The following is a 23,869-nucleotide window of genomic DNA, read 5'->3' on the forward strand; positions in this document are numbered from 1 at the left end:
AAGATGTGTCTGTGTTATCAGGCATACAGACTTATTTTTAAACAACCTCCCGCTCTCACTGAGCAAAACAGATTCTGTACCCACATTCACATAGATGCTCACTAGAGCTGGAAGCTTATATTTACGACTGTGTACACTGGGATCACACAGAGAAGCTTGCATATGATTTTGCCTCCCTGCAGATAGGTTCACACTTTTAGAGACCATAACTCTGTTCAGTACATCACTTAGTTTGGGACGTGTGAATGTACTTTTTGTGCCACCTGGCCACATTGAAAGTCAAATGTTCTGGTTTGGGACAGGATTTTGTCAATCGATACATTTAGTGTGGGGAAAAAAAAGAGAAATCCATTTATGCATTCTCATATGTTTGTTGCAGCCTATTTATTCAGTTAATTCATCATTCAATCTGCATATCTGCACTTCACTCAGCACATTTGCAGCCAGAAGATCCAGCCATTTTTGATAGTAGCACTTTAGCAGCATTCTGCGTCTGTCAAGGGACTGTCAGGCTTGAGACTAATTGAAACAGAATTAGATCCACAGTGGCAGGCTCTGTAATTTTAATTATTATCAGTCCATCCGCAATTGTAATGCGCTATGCAGCAGCTGCCATTTCACATCTAGAGCAAATTACTTGCTGGTTCTTGGCGAACTCTGAGGTCACTTCACAGCAACAGCAGAGCAATCAAATGGGCATCTCTGTAATGCAGAAATGTGTTGTATTTATGGTGTGCCGCATATTGCGCCGCCAGCGTGCATGTAAGATTTAATCTTTTTATCTTCAAGCATACAATACTGGAATATAATACATTTAAGTTCCATCGATAATTGTTGGCACATAGGCTCAGACAGCATCCAAAAAGACATCTGACTGGGATACTGCCCTATGAATAGTGGCCTATATATTGGTTATATTGAGATTATTAATACAGGCAGCTATATACTTCCGAGGTTGTATAAATGATCATCTCACTGCTTTTTTAATAATATTCTTTTTGTGAGAATGTCAGTGGTGTCAATGAAGGTCTATGGACATGACGAGGAATAGAGGAAATGTATCTTGGTTTTACTCTGTATGGGATTTCTGTTCTTTAACATAGTGCTAATGCAGGTTATTATTTACCCTCTGTGAGGAAATTGTAGCTGTCCAAGGTACTGAAATGTGTGTGTAACCCAAGTGGTTGACATTGGCACGACTCGCGCACGCACGCAAACACACACACACAAACTTCCTTATAGGAAATGCTGACACGCACGTTTCGTTGAGCCTCCAGCTAACCAAGTTTGTCATGAGAAGTACGTCATTCCTTTTTTTGTCTCAGATGATTTAATTTCTTATTGCAGCCTGAGGATAATGGTGTGTGTGTTTGTGTGTGTGTGTGTGCGCTTGTGGGCATGTGTATGGACACTTGTTAGAAACACTCTCACTTCTTTTCTATGCTGTGAAAACCACGCACGGGGCACAAGAAGCAGCAGCTTGTTGCTAGAATCACGGGCATGTGCAGGGAGAGAACACTTCTGCTGGACTCCCTGTGTGTGCACTTGTGTTCTCATAGACTTGCTTGTACTTTGTATTTTTTGTTTTTCCCTAAATATACCAGATATGTGTAGATACGATTATTAATGTGACGTTGGTATTTTACAGTGTATTTTGCTGCTCATGGTTTAAAAGTTAAAGGCAAAGATTATTCGAGCTCAAAGGGTAGAAATGGAGTAAGACGTTGAAGAAAAGAGCCCAAAAAAGGTCAGTCTGGAAATTTAGATGTTCAAGAGATGGGACGTTGAAAGATAAGAGGAACATAGAGACAGTTTATTTATACATACATGTGAACAAATGTTTTTTAGTAAATACACGCAGGGCGAACACAAGAATTTGCAGCTCTCTGAAAATACAGGATTGTGAACTGAATAACAGCCAATTGCATATTTAATCGTTACTGTCAGCTTCTTCTCCATCGTCTCTCCTCTGCAGCGAGCTTCGGACCATAAACCACAGAACAGTATGACTGGTGGTGCAGCACTCAAGGGAATACGACTGCTAATTCAGTCTCAATCCTGATTATTCGAATATTTTCCGGCCTGTTGTAAAAGACAGTTTGTTCTGTCAGTCAGGCAGTTTAATGTGCTTTGTATTTGCTCCACATACAGCGGGCTTACTCACGTACTGCAATCTGCAAAAAGCCTCAATGCTTTTGATATTGTTTGTAGTCTTTTAATAGAAAAGCCCTGCCTCAGTGGTATTTTGTGGTGTTATTGTGAAAAAGTGGGTTACACGCTGAATTCACAACAGGAAAAAACACTTGTTTATTTAGATCTTTTTAATTTGAAGAATCTATAAAAAAAGGCATTCGGCTTGTCTGTCAGAAAGACATACTTCACTCCTTCATGCAGTCATAAAAATCTCTGCACACACACACCTCTGCACAGCATTAGGTTTGGTAAGTGTTAAGTTTTCCTAAGCCTCGTATCCGTTTAGATGCAACATTAAAGGATGCGGTTTGCTGAAGATAAATTACCCAACTGCCATGTTTGTCCATGTGAGTGTGCCTGACTATGAGTTTGTGTCCCAGAGTCTACAGCTATAACTATAATTAGCTCATGTGTTTTGGTTGCCTTGGTAGCACCACAAAGTCCTTGTGGCTGTGGCTCTGTGCATGTGAATGTGTCAGAGAATTTGCCTTAACAAGTACGTAGTGTTTTTTTTTTTTTTTTCTCCCTTTATCTGTCAGCTACATAGCTGCATGGATGTGGGATCAGGGACACGTTTGGATACAGTTACACAATAGGAACACGTACACACACATCTGCATAGGTTGCTTATTTGAACAACAGTAGAAGCTAAGCATACCACTGAATAGATCTAAGGAGAATTATTTCCAGCAGTAATTACTGAGAGTGAAATTAGTAATAGTAAAGTGACAGTGCAGTGTCATCAGTAATCTTTTCTAGCAGCTATTTCCAGCCATTTAACCTCAGATTGTGTTTTATGGCTGTGTGGTGCCTGCGATTGCGACTCTCATCCAGAGTAAAACCTAATGTTCTGTTTCAGAAAAGAGGTTTTATGGGCGATGCTGACACTTGTTCATGCCCAGCTATTTCTTTCCATTCCTACCTGGTATGACATGACAGTTCAGTGTGTTTAGTTTAATATACAGCAGCTGAATATTAATATACAAAAATATTAAACCTTAGTCCTAACTATTCCTCAACAGCCTCAGTGCTGCATCTGGGGATTAGATGCCTATTTCTAAAGATGTTGTTAAAGTCATTTCCCTGTGTCGACACAACTTCAGTACACCTGCATCTGTCCTGTTTATAGAACTGTGGAAATCCTCTTGTAATGAAGAGCAGTTGAATTAATTAGGTAAATAGTTTTGGACTTCTTGTATGTCTCCCTAACTTAGTATCCATTAGCCGGCAGCTCTCCCAGTAACACAGATTTTCTCAGCTTGTCAATTTACCAGACTTTTGCTATGAACAGACATGTTTCAGAAAGTTCAAGAAGTTATTGTTTTTGCATTATTTAATATCAATACAGTGCTATGTCAGTCATTCAGCCATACAGCTCATAAAAGTGTTTGAACCTGGAGATTTAAATCATTGCTTTGTTGTTGTTTTTTTGAGGTTCATAAAGAGCAAAGTCAAACCACTTAACCAGGCATCAGCATGAAAATGGTCTTTCCCTTGCTCCCACTCTTTGCTAGAATAATGTGCTTGATGCTAGAGGGTGTCGTGAGCGTGGCTAGTGAGAAATCGACCTCGGTTGACTGGCCGGCGCTGTCATGTTACATTGAGAATCATTAGTGCGTGTACAATTACACCACTGTGGACAGTAACACTATCTCAGCTGTCATTATGTAATAGCCCAGCGTGGTACTCGCAAGTTCATCGCATCAGTAATGCACAGGTCAGTAGAGGGTGACACAGACGTCAGTGGATGATAGAAATAGGATGGACGGAGATGGGAAGAGGGAAGAGAAATGGCAGGAGAGTGAAGTGTACAGTGTGCACGGTCAGCACACCCATATGGTTATTATTGGACAAGGCAGGGGTCAGGGGAAATTTGAAGTAAGCGTTGGAAGAGATGGACACAAAGGCATAACCAATGCTAGGAAGTGCTGCAGTTTGAGGATTCTGGATTTAGTTGTCACTAACTAATAAAAAATCACAGCTTGGACCCAAATTATTGACAATCTGGTAAATTCGCACTATTCCTGTCCGCACACTAACAAATCTGTCATCTGTCATCCAACTGTAGCACAACTGCTAACTCCCCATTCAGTGTGTAATTGACACATCATCGGTGACACTGGCAAACTCCATCTTCAGTTGTCTGAAGGTGTGAACAAAGTTGTGAAAATCTGCAGCATTGCTAATCTCTATCCAACGTGATATGAATGCAATAGTTTGTTTCTGGAAGGCTGGACAGTCTGTTCCTCTCCGTGATGGCTCGGAAAGCTTAAAGCAACGGCAGTGGTCTCCAAACAAGTCCTAAAATAAACCTGTCCTTAAGGTGTTTGCACAGCTGGTCTGAGGATGCTTCCCGAACTGATTAGCAGTTCATGCAGTAAGAGTCACTTGCCATATTCTGATGTGAGATTTAGATAATCAACAGTGGGACACTGAGTGAGACCTGTGACACAATTTCAAAATGTGATCTGTTAACCGCACCGCCCGGCCAAAACAAAAAAGTCACACACTGATATTTCTTTCATATTTCTCTCTCAGCCTTTTGCTTTGTGTTCGGCACACAGCTACTGTGGTATTGTTGTCACCACATTCATTTCATGAACTATTCTGCAATTTTCTCTGCACTCGAATCTTAAAAAAAAAACCCTCATGAAACAGAAACGGTTCTACCTAAAACACTTTAATGTTTTTGTCCTCGGCTTAGATGTTTTGCTTGCCGTCTACCTCCCTTGTAAGTAGCTTCGGCTGAAAGCATCTTCCAAATGACTAAATGTAAATGTATTTTTATTTCTCACTAAGATCTTGTATTGATGATGGAATTGCATCGCTGCTGAATGTCTTCTCCAGCACAGGGTTATGGGGGTTAAGGTCTGGACTCTGTGGCCAATCCGTGTGTGAAAATCACGTGTCATGCTCCCTGAATCACTCTTTGACAACTTAAGCCAGATGAATCCTGGCATTGTTGTCTTGGAATATGTCCGAAGAAAAAAATCCATTGATAGAAAAACCTGGTCACTCAGCACATTCACATTTACAGCTGAAACATATTCTCATCACTGCAGCATTTATCCAGTGGATGCCTCTTAACCTATTTGCTCGGTGGACTCACAGAAGGGCTTTTTTGTGGCTAGGCAGTGTAATTGACACACTCGGCTTTTCAATTGTATCTGGCTTTAATTTTGAGCCTGTGCGTAGAGCAGAGAAACGTTAAGAGAAATATCTGACACACTCTGACTCACCGGGTGTAGAAACACCTCAAATGAGGTGACATTTGAGTCAGCGGTTTGAATCCTAAAAAAAAAAATTAGAAAGCATGACTATTAGGGAGGGAAATACGAGATGACATAAAACAGAATAAGAGCATGAAGACACAGGGGAAGTGGAGTTTGACAACGGGAGGGGGCAGAGACATTATCTGTCCTCAGGCCCTAATGATGAAGTCAAACTACAGCCAGCGTGGCTAAAAATAGTGCAGTAGCTGCCCTGCTGCTGCCACACGCACACATCCCAGTGGGGATTCCCATCAAAGCTGCTTTCACCTATCCTGACCTTTTTCATCTAAGTTATCGTCACTCCCTCTCCTACTCCACCATTCACGACCTCTCCTACACTGTGCCGCTACATACATTAAGAAGGGCTTTAATTAGAGGAAGGCAGATGTGAAAAGACTCTAACTTCAGATGTACTTTCGAGTCAGTGTGCACCTGTCGAGCACAGCCTCCGCTTTTTGTGTTCACATGTTTTGTCTGCATATGTTTTTTTTTTTTTTTTTTTTGGGCTCCTGCCCGCTGCGGTCACACGGCGCTAACCCTGCCTGCGTATGCATCGCGTGCAAATGTGCAAGCACCTCCACGCGGTGAGCTAGATGAGAGGAAGAGCTTCAAGTGACCACATGCAACGCAAATGCACTCGCACAGCGCAGACTTCACATCTGCATGAAGAAAAAAAAAGAAATTGAGCCATCACTTTTAGTCCATGCTCAATTCTGGACGGCAAAAATGAAATATGTTCAAATCACTTAGACGAGAAATCTGACCGTCTGCGGTCAAAGTGACATTAGGGAAAAGAAAATTCATTTTGGGAAAAAAAAAAAAAAGTGTGAAAATGAAAGACACACACACACAGAGCTGTGACTTGGAAGTGAAAGGAAAATGATATCATGAGAGAGGACAAAAGTAAAGGGACGTAGGACAGCCAATGAAGTGACAGACGACCAATGACAGGGTTTCGAGTTATGGGAGGGAATAGGATTTTGAGGCACAGATATAGAAAAGCCGGCAGACTCTTAATGGCTGTTTTTAATAAGATCAGTGCACTCTCACACTCGCTGTCTCTGTGTAAATCACAGCTTTGGGTGCCCTGCTGATCAGTGGGTTGAATATTGTTGTCTTTACTTCCTAATGACGCACAATCCAAGTCCGTACTTATTGTGGTTATGATTGTAAAAGCGATAATCAATTTAGTGGGCATATTTATTTTTCTGTCTTGTCCTGGCAATGACAAGATCATTATTGTTTATCTGCTTGGCTCCTGTGGTTGGTGGCAATATTTTTTTTTTTTTCATTTATAGATTTTGAATTAAATTGATTGCAGTGAGACACACTGAGTAAAAGCAGAATGAAAACGTAACTGAAGATTAATCTTTTCCCAATTTATTCCTTTCTGGTCGTTGGAAGGAAACGACACAATAAGTTTAATTATGATAAGATAGACTTTATTCATCCCCCAATGGGGAAATTCTTTGTTTGAAATTTCTTTTATTATAAAAGGAAGTTTTGCACATTACTGTACATTACTAAAGAGCCTAAAGAAAGTGAGAGAGAGATTAAAGAAATATATGGAGAAAAAAAAAATAGCAAAAGAAAAAGCAAAAAAAGTTTGAACATGAATCACAGGTGGAAAATGACTCAAATGGGACTCAGTTGGACATATTTTAGCAGAGTCGATGAGAAGGGAATGATGAGCTCAGTGTGTGTGTGTCGTTGATTGATGGGTATACTGTGTTCTGAGCTGCTAGCTCACCGTGTTCCTGGACAAATTGTGGGTGATTTTAGTGATTTAGAAGTGGACATGAGAAGGTTTTTTGTATATGGTGCGTACGTCTGAGAAAAAGGTGTGTGTCCCGTTTCTAAAACGGTTAGAGGAGCGGAGCAGCAGTGAATGGGGGCTCTATAGAAGCAGATGCATTTAGAGTGTTTTCCGTTTACATTGACGTCGGAGAGGATGTGTGTTCTACCTGTACGTGTGCAATACGGCGTGTTCCTCTTGCAGGCATGCACACTGGTCTGCATGTATGCACCAGCAAGGGGAGCATTTCTGCACATTCACACCTGCATGTGTGTGTGTGTTTTACCTCTGGTAGAACAGGGCTAATGATTTGTTTACATGCTCTCATGTTTCGGGGGGGATTTACAGTCCCTGTGTTGGCCAGCGAGGACAAGGGAGGGGGGTGGGACTGGAACATTCCTCTTCCTCGTTCTTGGTTTAGTTCATTCCCGTTACACGCTTCATTCGGTCTTGCTCCTAGAGTTTTCTCTCTCACTCTCTGTCATTTACCATCTCTCATCTTTTTTTCACTGTCTCATTCTCTCTATGTGAAATACTTACTTTCTCGCCTTAATGCAGAGTACCGTTCTTTATTATTCTCCGCTCATTAATTTATCACCCTTCCTTCCTTGCCGACTGTCTTTGGCATTTCTCTTTGCTCCATCACTCCTGTCATTTGTCTTTGTCCAGGCCCCGTCTCTCACGTCTTCCCTCTTCCATTATCTCACTCTCCCCTCATCTTCTCTCTGTTTTGAGAGTCCTGCCTCGTCACATTTCTTCCCGTCTCCCCCTGTCTTTGGGTTCATTTTTCTTTATAATGTGCTTGGGGCTCTGCTCACTCACTGCGTCTCTTTGGTTTGTGTCTCACCGTAAAACAATCAGACCCAGCCACTAGTTAAATGGGAGAGCTGGACCCAAAAAGATATTTGTTCGTCAGATAGGTATTTGGTTTTTAAATGTGATATTTGGACATTTTAGACTTTTGTTTTAACTAAATGTAAGATATCTGTAATAATGTGACTGTAAACATTTACATTTGGCAGATGCTTTTATCCAAAGCAACCTACAAGGTGCAAGGCAAAGGCAGGATAGTTGTAAGGACCCTTACAGCCAGGATTCAAACGCCTGTCTCCTGCATGTAGGACTCCACTATCCAGCTGCTTCAAGCTATCAGAATGTGGAAATACATGGGTCATATGTCAGCTGAGGAGCCTGATATCACATGCTTAAAAACTACCATAAAAAGGCAAAAAGCTTCTTTATTTTGGTCTCAGCAGTCATACTGTTGTGTGCCTACAAGTGTCAGTGCTGGGATTTCTTAAAACCTTAAGTTGAGACCAAAACGGCCGCACTGACACTGGACGTGGTCTCTGGTTTGACCCAGATGAAGCCTGGATGGAATCTGGTTTGTTTGTGTTGAGAACGTGATCTGATCTTGATCAGACACATCATCTTTACAAATTGTGAAGCAAAGTTATCATAAAGTGCCTTAAGATGAATTAACGCTATGTGAAGAAATAAAAACAAAACAGAACGCACTGTAGCTGTAAGAACCAGCCTTTTTAATTCACTCCCTTATCACAAACGCTAAGCATTACCATCTAAAAGAAACCTCTTCTCATGAACCTAAAAAGCAGTGTCGGCAGGATGTCATTTATCATCAGACTAGATTCTCTGTAATTTACCTGCGAATACTTAGCAGCATTCGTTTTCAGCAATGACACTGAAACCCCTTGAAACTGCATAGCAGCAGGTTATTAATTACATAATTTGACCTACAGCTTGCCTCCATTCATGTTTCTCCCAAAGGCCTTTCACCGCAGTCTTTTTTTGCACGTGCGAGCTGGCATGAATTAATTGTTCTAAATACTTTCTTAGCGGTGATCTGTTAATGAATACAGCCGATGAAACAATCCCTCTAACTGTGAAAATGAAAGACAACCTGGCAAGTTCAGTGTTACTGTGGTTTGGAGGAGAGAAACGAGTTTTAAAGAAGCATGGTGGATTAGTGGTTGTTTAGTGCTGCTGCTGCTGCTGTGTGCAGATGAGTGAAGATGAGGGGGAACAGTGAAATACTATATGCCGCTTTCGAAGTAACCGGACTCCATCCAGTTCGCTTACACAAACCGATGCGCAGTGTGTGTATGTCTGTGTATTAACTTTGAAAAGAGCAAAAACCAATGACACAGCACAGCACTGAACATATGTCCTGTCCCCTTCACTCCACTCCAGCACACACATGCATCACTGTGCCGTGTTACAGAGGGCTCTTCACACCACTCTCTCACCCTCAGCAGCTGTGGGCGCTGCTCTGCAATTCATAGACGTGACCTTCACCTCGATACTAACAGCTAGTTGGGCTTCAGCACAGCTTTGTGTGCAGTCTCGGCGTTTCACTGGACTTTCTACAGTTACGAGCGCTTTGCTTTTTTTGTACTTTTGCACTTTTCCAGCAGGTTTTGGGTAAATTTTAGGAAATATAATTAATGCTCAGAATGCATTTCTACAGTATGTTTTATTTATTAAGCATTGAGCTGGCAGTCCTCTATTGTGCAGCTGTGCAAACCCGCAGGATGTGTCTTATTTACACTTATTAGATGTGTTGTACTGCAGCATGCTGCCTCAATCAGAGCATGAACGTTTTGACTTCAGCTTATAAAACGAATTTTGCTCTGGCAAAAAAAAAAAAAAAAATGATGGAAAGGTCAGATCTTGCACAGCAAAGCAGACTTGCTCAAACATGGGGGTGAGCTCCATGATAAAACATTCTACATTTAATTGTTGTCAATGCGTTTAAGCTCATATGCACGAGATTCACATACAAACAGGAAGGACGCTGGGGAAAGAGGGATAAACATGAGGCTTTTCAGGAAGAATCGTTCAGTAATGTTTCATAGTCCTGCCCATTGATCACTTGTTTATGGTCCACAGTATAGACTAGGACACTGATAACCTTTTCTCTCTCACTTACTCAATCCCTATCTCCACTGTCTTTTTCTGTCTTGTTAATTTGCCTTCTTCTCTCCATTCTTTCTTGCATTCACACATGGGCTAATTAAACTCCTCATCCGCCTATTGACTGTCTACAGCTGAAGGATAATCTTATCTGAAGAGAGCAGCCCAGTGCTGTGCACACTGCCACCCAGTTGATTAAATGTGCACACGACAGGGGAGGAAGTGTGTGTGTGTGTGTGTGTGTGTGTGTGTGTGCGTGTGTGTGTGTGTGTGTGTGTGTACTATCACAGGTAATGAAACTGCAAAGTGATGGGCCCATATCCGTGTACGCAGTAGGGGTTTGAGTATGTATGCACGCAAGTGTGTGTGGATGTAGAGAGGTTTTCAAACATGCACAAGAACGTCTTTAGACAGTACCAGGAAGTGTTCTATGTGAGAACGCAAATTTCAGTATGCCCAGACATTTGTTAAACATTACCCTACCATCTACCTAGTACAAGGAATCCCCAATTGAATCTGATTGAATTGCATTTGCACGTGGAACCTATGTGAAAGTATGCAACATACAAAAAAAAGTCACCACCTGGATTTAACTAAATAACTGGATAGTTGCTTTCTATTGTTGTTTTTGTGTTGCTGATAAACTAAGGTCACATACATATGCATTGTTTATAGTCATGCAAATGGCACTTCTTCTATATAGTGTAAACAAAACTCTGTCATTTCCGCAGTGTTGTTGTATGCTGCACAGTGTGAAAGAGCAACTCCAAACAATTATTGGACCTGATTCTCCATTGTCTGGATTCATTGTTCATATGTTAAATTTGCTCCCTGTGTGACACAGAAGGGAGATTAAAGTGGATTTGTTCATATCCATTCTCATAAATAATCATCATTATCTTTAAAACCAGAGTTTTAGTTTATGACTTCCTCTGCGTTGTCTTCATTATTATTATTATCATTAACATTATTACTATTATTATTTACAACTAATTCACTTTTCTCCAGCATTGCTGCTACATTTGGAAAATTGTAAAAATAAAACTATAAAGCGATTATGTAGGATCAGACGGGTATGTTGGTTGTTATGTTTGAGTTAAAAAATGGCTACAAGAGCATCCCAGCAATAAGCAACTGAAACAGACTTTATTCTGCTCGTGTTTCTGTTGTTCCCTGATATTGGTGAAATCAGTCTGGTCTGATGTTGCATCTCTGTTACACATTCCTACCACCCTCTCTATTACTCAAGCTGCTATGGCCCTGTTAATGCAGCCATCCATCAGAATGGAGGCCTGAGTGCTTCTGAGGCTAGGAAGGGGAGAGCTGATTAGTTTAGAGAAGTGCCAGATTTTCCTATTATTTGATCTGCAAAATTTCCCCAGAATTGTATTTACTCATTAGTTTTTTTTTTTTTTTTCTCTAACGGATGCCACGACATGCCCAAGAAATCAGCCCTGGCCCACAGCTTATATGTGCTACCGAGTTTAAACCCAGGTAGATGAGCTGTGCATTATCTGACTGCTTTGAGGCGGCTATGTTGTGGCGTGGCTGCCGCTTTTATTAAGCGACTGCTCTGATCCTCTGCGGGCTGATATTAGGTGTGCTGTCTTCTAGAAACTCTCCCCAGGTGCTGTTTTTATAATGGCTATTTATAAAAGACTAGCCCTTCTTTCTGCTTGCTTTTCCACAGGTCCTCAGCATGTGATCATAATAGCACCAAAACTTGCTTCCCACACAGACTCATTCAGCTGGTAACCAAGGAAAGCACACTGAGCTCAGTTATACCAAGCTGTGAGCTCAGGGTTATTTTTACACTTTCACTGTCACCTCCAGAGCCGTTTCATTCTTTCAGGTGGAAATTGAACAATTAACATCACATGAGCTCTGTGACAGGAAAGGTTTTTTTTTTCTTTTATAAGTTGCTCTTACAAGTTTTCAGTGGTTCAGTCTTCGCGAGCACAAAATGGGTTCTCCGTTGGGCTGCTATGATGTTCCCATAGGGTATTTATATGGCCCTCTACAAGTGGAACACAGTGATTAGCAGAGCTATTAGTGTAGCTGCTACTTTACACTGACATTCAAATGGAGAGGTGTGCTGGTCTGGCTGCTGAGGAGCAGTGCTGTTTGACTAGAGGTTAATTATGTCCTCGCCGATAGGTTTGTTGTTCATGCAGTAGGGATTTTGGACTGATGTTGACGACGTCTGTTTGCAGGTCATTGAACCTGGCTCATCTACCATGAGTTCTTTTAAAGTGATTTGTTAGATGACCTTGGAATATAAGACCACACGTAGAATAGACATGATTTATCTTTCATTGAGCGACATCATCTTCTTATTACTGGTTTGGAAAAATGTGGCTAGTTTCTTTACGTATATCTTCATCTGCAATAAAACTGTGAAGGCTACATATTTCATTTTCCAGTCTGTTAGTTATAATACATGTCTTCTTCAGCACATGATGCATATGAGTTGGTCTCATGCAAATGTAAGATTTGATTAGATTTAAGACGCATATGTGAACAAGCATCTACAACGAAGTCCTGTTAACCGAATGTGATCATAAGTAGGTGTTAGGGTTAGGTCCATCACAAAATGCAAGCTACAAAAGCCCCTTTTTTCACAAAAATATTCTATCTTGTGTCTAATTTTTGTCGCTGCGACGTTTTTTTATGGTTGGGTTCAGGCACTCACAGCCCTGGGGATACGATCAGAGAAGTGTCTGTGGGCTGGTTAAATAGATAAAAATCTAAATAACTATATAAGATAAAAGAGAACAAGTCACTTCCCAACAAATCGCAATCTCCCTCTAACCCTAAATAGTGTTTATCTGAATATGCCAACGGAGCCAGAGGGCGTGAAGAGTCCATATCTTTGTTTAGAGTTGTTGTTCCACAGAATAACGCAGTGGACAGAAAAATATCTTCTCTTTTGTCTATCCATTTTCGCCTGTCTTGGGTTTATTGCTCTCATTTACTTGCGCTCCCCCTCCAACCTTTGTTCACTGAGGCCCACCCTTACAGTGATATACAGCAATGTGCAGCCTGCTAATCATAGCCTCTCTCTGTCTACTGTTTCTTGTCCTTCCCACTATCCCACCTTCTTTCTTCTTCTTCTTCATCGTCTGGCCTCCATTCTCCCTTCAGCAACATTGCTGTAATTTTACTAATTCAGAATGCCAATGCCAATTCTTGATGTGTAAAATCATCAACAGCACTAAAATGCTGAGGAAGCCCAGATTGTTTGTGCGTCTGACAGTTGGCTTGGACCTGTTTAAACACTGCAGTATTTACAGTTTTCTTTTTAATGAATGTTTGTATTTAATGTTTGTCTGAGATTACCCAGAATTAAACATGTTCCGACTAGCAGAGTGACACCTACGCCGTTATATAGAAACATATCAGATGGGCAGAAAGAAAATGATGAAAATGAACTGAACTGAATAATTGAAAAATAATTAAAGTGTGAATAATTTAAATTGTGTTGGATGTTGAATATAAGTGGTAGGTGGTCTAGAAAAAAAATTCCCGACTGTTTTTATGATTAGTAATTTCACACCGATGATCTCTGTTAAGTAATTGTATTTATTTATCTTATTGAAAATTATCCAAAGGTATTGATGAGCCTCATGCAAGAACCACTTGCCTAGACAGACATTTTCTTCAGTGGTATTTAAGGAAACTGTATTCTCTATAAAAAAAAAAACTTTTAAAAAAGATTTTAAAGTGTTTTTATTACTGAGGAGTCACTGCCTCTGGATCATCATATGATATAGGTTTGTGTGAAAAGAGAAAATATTCCAACCACATACTCCACAAGGCTTTTATAAGTAGAAGAGGTCAAATGCTGATGTGAGAAATGGCGAGAAAAAAAAAAAAAAAGCCTTTATAAGCCAGGAAAAGCACGGCTGAATGATATTTTGTGTGTACTTAACTGATATTAACACATTACAAAGAGCCCCGACGAATATATTTAACTAAATAAACCACAATCCTATTTGCTTATGCTCTACCTGTGGCTAAGTATTTCTACCTTGGCAGGAAAACAAGCTGCCAAATCAGCTGTCAGTGAGTCTGTGCGCCTGCTCTGCATTAGCCCTCAGATGTATTTGTGCAGTGTAAACTGACTGAGAGCAAAGATGCATCAAACCAATCCTTTACGTGCTTGTGATCGCACACTAAGGTCTTAAGATATATAGATATATATATAGATAGATAGACACACTTTGTGGGTTTGGGTTTCAGTGACCTCGACCGGAACCCTGTAATAGACGGTGATGATGAGAACACTCTAGCTTATTGGCATTGATTAATGAACAACAGCAAACCACAGTGCCTTGTCATCAGACAAATTGAATAACGACAAATAAAGCAAGTACTGGCCTCTTTGTGCCAGCTGAGTCATGTAGCTACAGCAAATGATCGATCACACTGTGAAGATCCCAGACAAGCGGCAGAGTGAGTAGCACTTCAGCGCCGGAGCATTCGCTGAACTGATTGCCTGTTTTGCTTCAATGGTGGAAAACAACACGGCTCTTGAACCAGTCAGGACAAGCTTTCGTTTGTTGTTGTGCAACCCTTGCCTAATTTGGAGTGGTCCGTCCACAGCTGAGCACATTCATCACGGTGTCCTCAAACATTTGAGATTATTGCACCTGCCCTTATATAAGGTCAACATTATATGTGAATGTGTGCTTGATATTTTAGAAATTAATGACTACAGCAGCTCACTGATGATGAATTGAATAGAAAAGGACATCTCTCTTCTCAATGGACATCAAAATAGGCTGATGTCACACTTTACTATCCATCGGTGCCTCTTCCCTTTTCTGCAACAGTGCTGTCATTATGAGTAAAAAGCTCCTTTCACATCTCTTATCCTGTTTGTTACTATATGCGGTAAGAGATAGGAGAGGTGATGTGAAATGTTACGCTCATTTAGTTTGCCACATGACCTCTGAACAATGCAACACAAGACTTCCTTGTTTAGAGCTGCAGTGGCTCGACGGATCATGCACACTGAGGACATTTTCATTCATGTATATTGACATGGTTCAGCAAAGGTACATAAAGGTGATGTCATACCCAAGTTTGTTAGATTCCTCTTGCACAGTTTGGTTGCAATAAGCTCATAAGATGTTGAAATCTCACAGTCCTTAAGCACCTTTAGATATGAAGCTTAGTACCACTCTACCGTCTGTGTGTAGCATGGAAGTAAAGCTGATGTGTAATTAGCTTAGCCCAACGAGAAGACCGAAGGCAAAAGGGAAACTGCTACCCTGGTCAGTTTTAAGATCCCTATTTAATATCTGTAAATTCAAAAACGGCAACTAATTGCTTATCAAAATTAAAATCCCTGTTGATCGGTTAATTGATCAGTCAGCTAATTGCTTTGGCTTTAGTTAAAACCTAAAATAACTGTCTCTTTAGAGACTAGTTATGTTACTACACTTACAGGGAAACAGCATGAACAGCACCACAGAAGATGTTTACACTATTGTCGCTGGGACAGAATCGGCCGTTGAAAGATAACGATAATCAGCATTATTATTTAACCTGCGAAAATGGATGTAGTGGCATTTACAGTGTTTGCTTATTTAGAGCATGCACAAGCAATAACAGCCAGAGTCAACAATATGTTACCTTCAGTATTTCTGTAGCGCACACGATTTGGACATTGGACGGCGTGGTAGCACATTTCCCACCTGTACACCTGATAACAAAGTCTCATGGCCAGAGGCGCTGTTGTGTAAAGAGGCATTATAACATGTATGTGCCCTTTTAACTTGAAAATCATTTAATCTTGCATCAGTGGAGCCCCAGAATGAATTATAAATCCTACAGGAAGCATAAGTATACACACACAGTAGTTCAGATATTCATATTAATATTGTACAGTAATTAGACAGTTTGATATTGTGTTCTTTGTTGTTATTCAGCTGTAGTTCAAACTATAAATAATGGCTTTTAGCAAGTTGTAGTTTCTCTACTTTGGATGTTTATTCAATTGAATTTCATGAAGCATCAAAAATCAATATGCAAGTGGTAAAGTTGACTTTCTACAAGTGGCAGAAACCTCAAGAATGCAAATGCCTCATGATAGGATCTGCCGTAGCTGCTTCGTTATGCATTCTTCCACAAGGTGTTACGTGATTGTTTAATTTATTTTAGCACATACCTGGAAATTAGGCGTATCCATCAGTGATTTACAACATCAGCCAGGCGCTGACACCATTTTGAGTCTCCCTCCGAGCTATTTTGGGTGAGCACCTCAAATACTTCCTTGACAGCATTTCAGAGCTTAGCCAACAGCTGTGACAGGTAAAGGTCTGAAAGAGAGAGAGAGGGAGGGGGAACAAGGAAGTGAGGAATACGTGGGAAAACGGGGGATTTAGCACCCATTCATTACCAGCGCCTTGCTGTCGCTGCCGAGATTCTTTTGCAAAGTCGAGCGGGAGTGAGGAGGAAAGAGCACAGACAGAAGAGTGACGAGATCAAGCTTCATTTGTTCATAGCCCGTAACAGAAAAAGGCTCTTTAAGCGTTACCGGCTTTCATCAAACTAAAATCTTTTTCTTGCCATTTGTGTCTCATTTGTATCATCTTCCACTCTCAATTCCAGTCGGTTGTCAAAAATCTCCAGCTGTGTGTCATTTCTCTGTCTTTGATTTCCTTTCAGCCCCTCCTTCTCATTAAAAGTGTTCAGGTTGCCCTCGTTTGATGCTTCTTGGTTTCTCACTTTTCCGTCAGCTCTTTTTCTCCCCGGCTTTGAAATCACTCGGTCATTTCCATATTTGTCTTTCGACTTTTTGTCACAAACAGAAGCTTTGCATTTAGAATATGAAGACTGCAGATCAAAGGCAGAAAATCCACAATTTGTTGCCTCAACAAGGTAAACATGGACCAGGGTGTGTAAAACTGAAATAAGGTATAATATTGAATTAGCTGAACACAGTCCGATGTGTGCAAATGAGTTATGGTGATTAAATCAGAGGAAGCGTTCCTGAAATCACAAACTGAGAGTCTGGCATTTCATCAAAGACACAGTATTACAACAGAGTCAGCCATGATTTTACCTCTTTCTCTGACCTATTTCTTGTCTCAGTCTTGAAGATAAGGTAGAGGGTGGGCGATATGGGAAATAAAATGTTTTATTTTTAAAACAATCAAACAATTAAATAGTTTTAACTAGTTCTTATCAATATATATGACCATATTAATCAAATCACTAGTTTTATCAAGCTTAAAGGTTTCTTTTTTTACCTCAGTGTAATGTGAAGATGTCACAAGGTTGGTTCAGCTGTTTAAATTAACTGAATAGAGAGAGTCTAGACTAACTTACATGTACACTGCAACTTGACTGGTTCACACAGGAAGACAACCAAGACGTGGTAATTCTAGTTTTTCCCCGTCATGGACAAAGAGCTGACCTGTAATTTAAAAAAAATTCCAACTCCTAAACTAATGAACACATCAGTGTCTCTTTGACTGCATTATGTCCCCCTGGCTGTTACACTTTGTACTGTGTTCTCCAAGTGGTTGTTCTCAGACATCTGTATGTGAACTTATCTTTTGTCTGTGTTGTATCTTTCAGTACCGCATTGGGCAGCTGTACATGATTAGTAAACACAGTCATGAGCAGAGTGATCGAGGGGAAGGCGTGGAAGTCGTCCAGAATAAACCCTACGAAGACCCGGCACACGGCCAAGGACAGTTCACAGAGAAACGAGTCTACCTCAACAGGTCAGTGGAACGTGTCCCTGCTGCTTGATTATCCAACGTGTAACTAATTTATTGTGTGTAGAGAACTCTTAAACTCCACAGACAGTTACTTAAACATATGAACAATATATTGTTTGTTTTTTTACACTTCTGTTTGCCCCACTTGCCACTGGGGGCTCAATCTTTTACGACTGGCAGTTTGAAAAACTGTGCACAGATTTTGTCCTCAGCCATGACTTTTCCTGAATCTGAAAAAAGAACTAAGTTTAGCAGTTATCTGTGTTTCAGCTACCTTGGACACACATTACACTCAGCAATGTGATAAGACTGTAAAGGCACAGATGGAGATAGACGCATGCGACCCAATGCCCGTTGTTACTAGCAAGTTACCAATCCATCACAGTTTATACGGCCCCGTACATCTGCACCCTACTGCATCCTGTGGGCACCTGTGTGCACTGAAGCGTATGTGTGCTTGCAGATGCAAGTGTGACCCCTCTGCACACTTTAGTTAGATCTACATCACAGTGAGATAACCGAAAACAGGATGAATCATGTGTGGAGAAAAGAAAGAGACAGTGGGAGAGAAAGAGAGAGAAAATAGAAGAGGAGAAAGAGTTGCTGTAGGCATATTGTTTGAGTGCAAATACCTGTGTCAGCATTCACTGTGCCGGGGAACTAATTATGTTGAGCCAGCACAGTTCTGCTCTGCAGAGGGGAGAAGAAAGAAGGCAGAGGGAGCAAATGGAGACAGGCTGGGCTTCCATTCAGTTTGCTCTGTAGAGAAGAAGTGAAGGAGAAAATAAAATGGAGCATTTTATTAGTAACTTCTTAAAATTCACAAAAGCATTAAAAATTGCTCAAAGAATGGTTTGGACAATAACAAAATCATGGTTTTAATAACAAGTTGTTATCGGAGGAGAAGCACAAGAATCGATGCACACCAGTTTAATAGTAGTAAATAAATGATGACATGCTTAAGTCACTACAGTCACTATGCTTAAATATAGGATTATATTTATATGAGCAACCTGTTAACAGGCTAAAAAAGGTGTGTTTTATGCTTTGCTTTTGTGGAATACCGTCAACACTGACGAAACTAGATTTCAGCAGCTTACTTACATGGATATAATTTTAATATAGGAAGAATGAAAGGAATGCAGGACAGAAAAATCAATGTCAGCCGAACTACAGGTGATGCATAAATATCATTCATGGTTCTCACACATGACAGGATGTTACAACATGCAAAGTGAAGAGGGGATTCATTACAGTCTTATAGTCTCAATGGGGGCAGTACAAAAGAGATAAGACCAGCATCTGAAGGATGTGACTGTCCAATAACCAAAGTGCAAGTGATTTCTAGTTGATGAAATTCAGTACTGTAACATAAACCAATATTTGTGACATTACAATAAGTCATTTAAAATCATGTTAGATAGTGTTATACATGAAATTAATAAATAATTTACCCTAACTTACTATTATTCTGCCTTTTTCAAGTGGTCATCCATCTGGCGCTGCAACAACTAAGCATTTAGCTCTGATTCACCAGCAGGGAAGTCAATCTGGACTCGTTCTGTCACGCTTCAACCACCTCATTAGCCCTCACAATCTGCCTCGCGCTGTACTTCACTATTTGGCCTGAACCCATCCAACCTGAACATCGATTCCATGCTTGTTCTGTCAATAGCCTTCATTATGAGCAGAGAGGGCATGGTAATTGTAAATAGTAAGTTGTGTAAGTAAGGATAAATTGTTGCCTTTTCTTTGGATGAATTTAACTAAATGAAAGTGTTTTTTTTTTTTTTCCTTTCTAAATAAAATCGATGGCTTTGGCGTGAAAACGCGGAGCATCCACCCACCACACTCGCACGCTTGGCAACATGGGCTCCATCGCTGCAGCTATTGGCAAAGATCTTTAAAGGAATAAGGAGGCAATGGGAGAAATCAACAGATGGAGGTGTAGGAGGAGTGTCAGCTTCTTTTGTTGGGGGAGAGAGAGAGAGGCACACAGGGAAAAGGAGAGAGAGAGAGAGAGAGAGTGAGTGAGTGAGCAAGCGAGCCTGCCAACATTCACACAATGTGACCGTCGAAGGCTGTTTTTATTCTCAGCCATCACGATGCAGTGGGCACCATTTTTGTTCTGCTTAAGAAACTGTTTCCATGTCAGTCAAAGAAAGTAGAAGTGAACTCGGGCCAAATGAAAGCCTGGACACTTCTGTGTTTGACATGTCTCATGAATAAGTTCTCAGTTTAGCTTCAGTTACACTCTCAACAGTGTTCGGAGTTCCAGATCAGAGAACGTCAGGCACGCACAGTCATACATCAAGTCCTGGGTGCACTCGCTGAACATATGGTAGATAAGCTGAGGCTGGCTCAGTCAAGTAAACGAGTCAGTAAACAAGAGTTCGGTTAATTAGTGGGGGAGCAGCTAGATTTGTTACTTTTGGACAGAGCCAGGTAGACGGATCCAGCCAACCACTTGATGAACGTCAACTTCATGTTGACACTAGATCAGTGTGTATGAACATGATCAGTGTCTAATCAATCACAACCCACAGCATGGGGTCTGAAACATTCGGATTATTCTTCTGAATTGATTTATTGTTGCTGCTATTTATTGTTCACAGTAATAATATTTTTTTTTTCTAAAATAGCATTTTTAAGGTGCTTGTTTTGTCCAAAAAAAGAAAAAAAAAAAAAACTCAAAGTCGTTGTAGTTTCGTCTGTAGGTTCTCAAGATAGGTTCAAAAAGCCTTAAAAAGTAAGTTTGATACCTCAGAGATAGAGTAAACCTATGGGCAGATAAATATGTTTGGGCCCTCGTAGCATCATCCTTGAAATGAAGCATGGAGGGGCTCTTTTCATACCATCTCTCATCTTCTGTGTTCGGCCGTATCAGCAGATTTTCACAATTGGAACAAGTTTTTGATGATTGCTGCGATAGTGGAAGCAATTTCACCCCCATTTCTGCCTTTTCTGCTACAAACTCTTAGTACCTCTCCACTTACTCCCTCTGTCTGTCTCAATGTCTACCTGCAGTAAATTACCCAGCTGGGCCCGAGCAGTGGTTCCGAAAATCTTCTACGTGACAGAGAAAGCATGGAATTACTACCCTTACACCATAACAGGTGAGAATACAGAGGAGATATCTTTGCTGGTCTGTCCAATAAATCAGTGTGATGCAGCTATAAGAACTCTCTCTGATAAAATACCGGCCTGTGCCACAAGTAAACGCTCAATCAGCTGGCAGCTTCAACAGAAAGAGTCCTACTGTATCACACAGAGCCTAGAATAGCGTAACACTACAGTCACATAGAGCCCAGACACTTTTAAAGGTCAGCTTCTCAACTAGTTGTCAGTGGGCTGAAAGTTGTTTTCTTTCCAGTCAAAACACAGTTTGCTCGGCACTTGGTGCAAACATTTTTCTGGTTGTCTTCGAGAGTTGAAGTGGTGTGAAAAGACTGTACGAGTCTTCCAAGAGCTTTGAGAAGAGCCATTTCAGGCACATGGTCGAGTTTTCCTACCGTGCAACACTTTTCTTTAAAAACCCATCTCCAGAAAAGAGCTTTTTCACCCAACGTCCCGTCCAACTTCTGACTAATGTTGTATAATTTAGGAAGCTCTAATGCTCAGTGATCTGCTGCCGCATATGTTATTTCTCAAGCACTTATGGAGCTTTTACCACAGAAAATATTGTAGCAATGGACACATGAATCCTGCGCTTGATTAAACATGATTGTTAATAACAGCTTTCATATCGCTGTAAATGGAAAAGGTTAAAGACACAAGAATGAATCAGTGTATTAAAGTAATAATGTCAACAGGTCAAATGTAAAAACACTCAGCATTTAAAATATCTCTCAGTTCAAATGTGATGTTGACACACAGTCACACACATCAGTAACACAATGCAGATTTCTATTTGCCAGAAAAGGCTAATCTGAGAAAAGCACAAACACGTTATTGACACTGAAACATGTCCAAGCCGACACATATTTACATTTACATGTTTACTTATGGGCCACGGAGCAAATGGTTTTAATCCACGCAAACTTACAACGGTTGCAGCAGTGGAATAAGCTTCGGTTCATAATTTTCCAAGAGTTCAGACAACCAGAGTGCACCAAAAGTTCAACGATTTCTGTGATGCTCTAATGATCTGGCTCTGAGAAAGTGTTATAACCTGAGAAACACAGATAAAAGAAAGTTTCCATTCGCTGAGAGCCAGAAAGTCACAGAGGAGGAGAATGGTGTGAGGTATCGCATATGCGAGAGTCACTATTTAATGTGACTAGCGCCTTTATGTCTGACACATTTTTTGCACATTGTTGCTCTCTCAGTTCATTTCATACTGTGGAAGATTTGAGCAGGGTATAGAACTAACTGTGCCGCTGTGTTTTCTCTCTGCTCCAACCTGATGTCTGCATCACCCGACGTCTTGGCCTGCAGAATATACTGTAAGTAATAAGTAATAAATTTAGTATTTTGCTTTTACTATGTCTGCAAAGATCAAAACAACAATACAGTTGGTGCCTTCAACACTTTGCTAATGAGCAACAAGTGACCTGAGATTAACAGCTGAAAACAGACGAGCCTTTGACCGAGCAAGCTGACACATCTTAAGACATGTACTGTTAAACTTAACTTGAGTTGTGCAGCGAGAAATGTCGACAATGTGAGTCACGTTGCTTTAGGGTGCGGGGATATCAGGGGAAGGAGAGAACACGTTGTGACAGTGACAAAATGCTTGATATTTTCTCTGTGTGGGAGCGTTTTCTGTTCATGCATGAGTCAGTTTAAATACACGCGTCAAGATTAGCTTTTGAGGCAAAAGACTCTTTTGAATTGTTGAAGAATTGTCTCGGAGTTTGTCACTTGTGACAGGGCGATAGAAATTCAAATATTGTACTGTCGCAGCCTGGAGTTTAGATTTTTTTTATTTAACAGTTGGTCTTAATAAGAGGAAGATTTCTAAGACTGAAAGACGTGTTATTAACTTTAACATTTGTATTTCATGAACATAACTTTCTACACTACTGTGATACGTGATGTTGCTTTTCAGCATATGAACAACAACATGCAGCGTGTTTGGTTTTTCATACGTTGTCACAAAATGTCTTTGTTAATCCACAGTGCTCATTCCTACCCAAGTTCTCCATCCACATAGAGACCAAATATGAGGACAACAAAGGATGCAATGACAACGTGAGTAGACTGTGTGTGTGTGTGTGTGTGTGTAATCTGGGGTTTTTAATAGTGGTTTGGAGGACACCAGGTGAATGCGAGTTGTTTGTGAATGGAGAAGGAGCACTCTTTGTGCTCGACAGATGCCCAGCACTGGATTTGAGACGTCAGTGCTGCTATTAGAGAGTTTAAAAAAAGTGAAAGAGATATGATGTGTGCTAATGTTACTTTTTTTAAACACTCTTATACTGGGCTCATATCAGGCCCAGTCACTTCCCACGCAGATCTCTCAGCTTAATGTCTGTCTCCTGTCTTTCCGATGCATGAATATGTAAAGCAAGAAAAGACAATTAACTAACAAAATATCACATAACAGACATATGGTAACAAAGGCTACAGGTGTAAACCACAGAGGCACATTTGGCACATTTCACAGAGCCGCCAGTGCTGTTCCATCGCAGCATAATGCCAACTACACATGAGCCTTAAGTGTCTGCCAAAAACCGGTCCACTTGTTGGACAGTTAATTTCATTTGGGCTGTTTGCCTGCTCACTTACGTTCTCTCTATATTTTACTCAGCTCTCCAGTTTATAGGGACATTAGTCATCAAATGAAAGGCTGCCACTGCCTGCACAGTGACTGGTAGAGTGGGATTGTTTAAAATGTATCATGTTATGTGGCCAGCGGGTTGGTTTTACAGTGTCTTCATATTTGGCTTCAAATCGTCGTGGTTCTGGTGATTGTACACGTGAGGAATTGTTCCCAA

The 23,869-nt window shown here is 40.7% G+C and overlaps 1 protein-coding gene across 1 annotated transcript in view; it reads left to right on the top strand.

Annotated features, from left to right (window-relative positions):
* LOC113161954 (cytoplasmic phosphatidylinositol transfer protein 1) overlaps positions 1–23,869 on the top strand; it is a 55,426-nt gene that overhangs the window by 22,560 nt on the left and 8,997 nt on the right. The window contains 4 exon segments of the mRNA XM_026359829.2: positions 17,785–17,933; positions 20,958–21,046; positions 22,368–22,375; positions 23,052–23,123. Of these exon segments, the coding sequence (XP_026215614.1) occupies positions 17,785–17,933; positions 20,958–21,046; positions 22,368–22,375; positions 23,052–23,123 (318 nt within the window).

This window comes from Anabas testudineus, chromosome 1 (genome assembly GCF_900324465.2).
Source record: "Anabas testudineus chromosome 1, fAnaTes1.2, whole genome shotgun sequence".
NCBI lineage: Eukaryota > Metazoa > Chordata > Actinopteri > Anabantiformes > Anabantidae > Anabas > Anabas testudineus.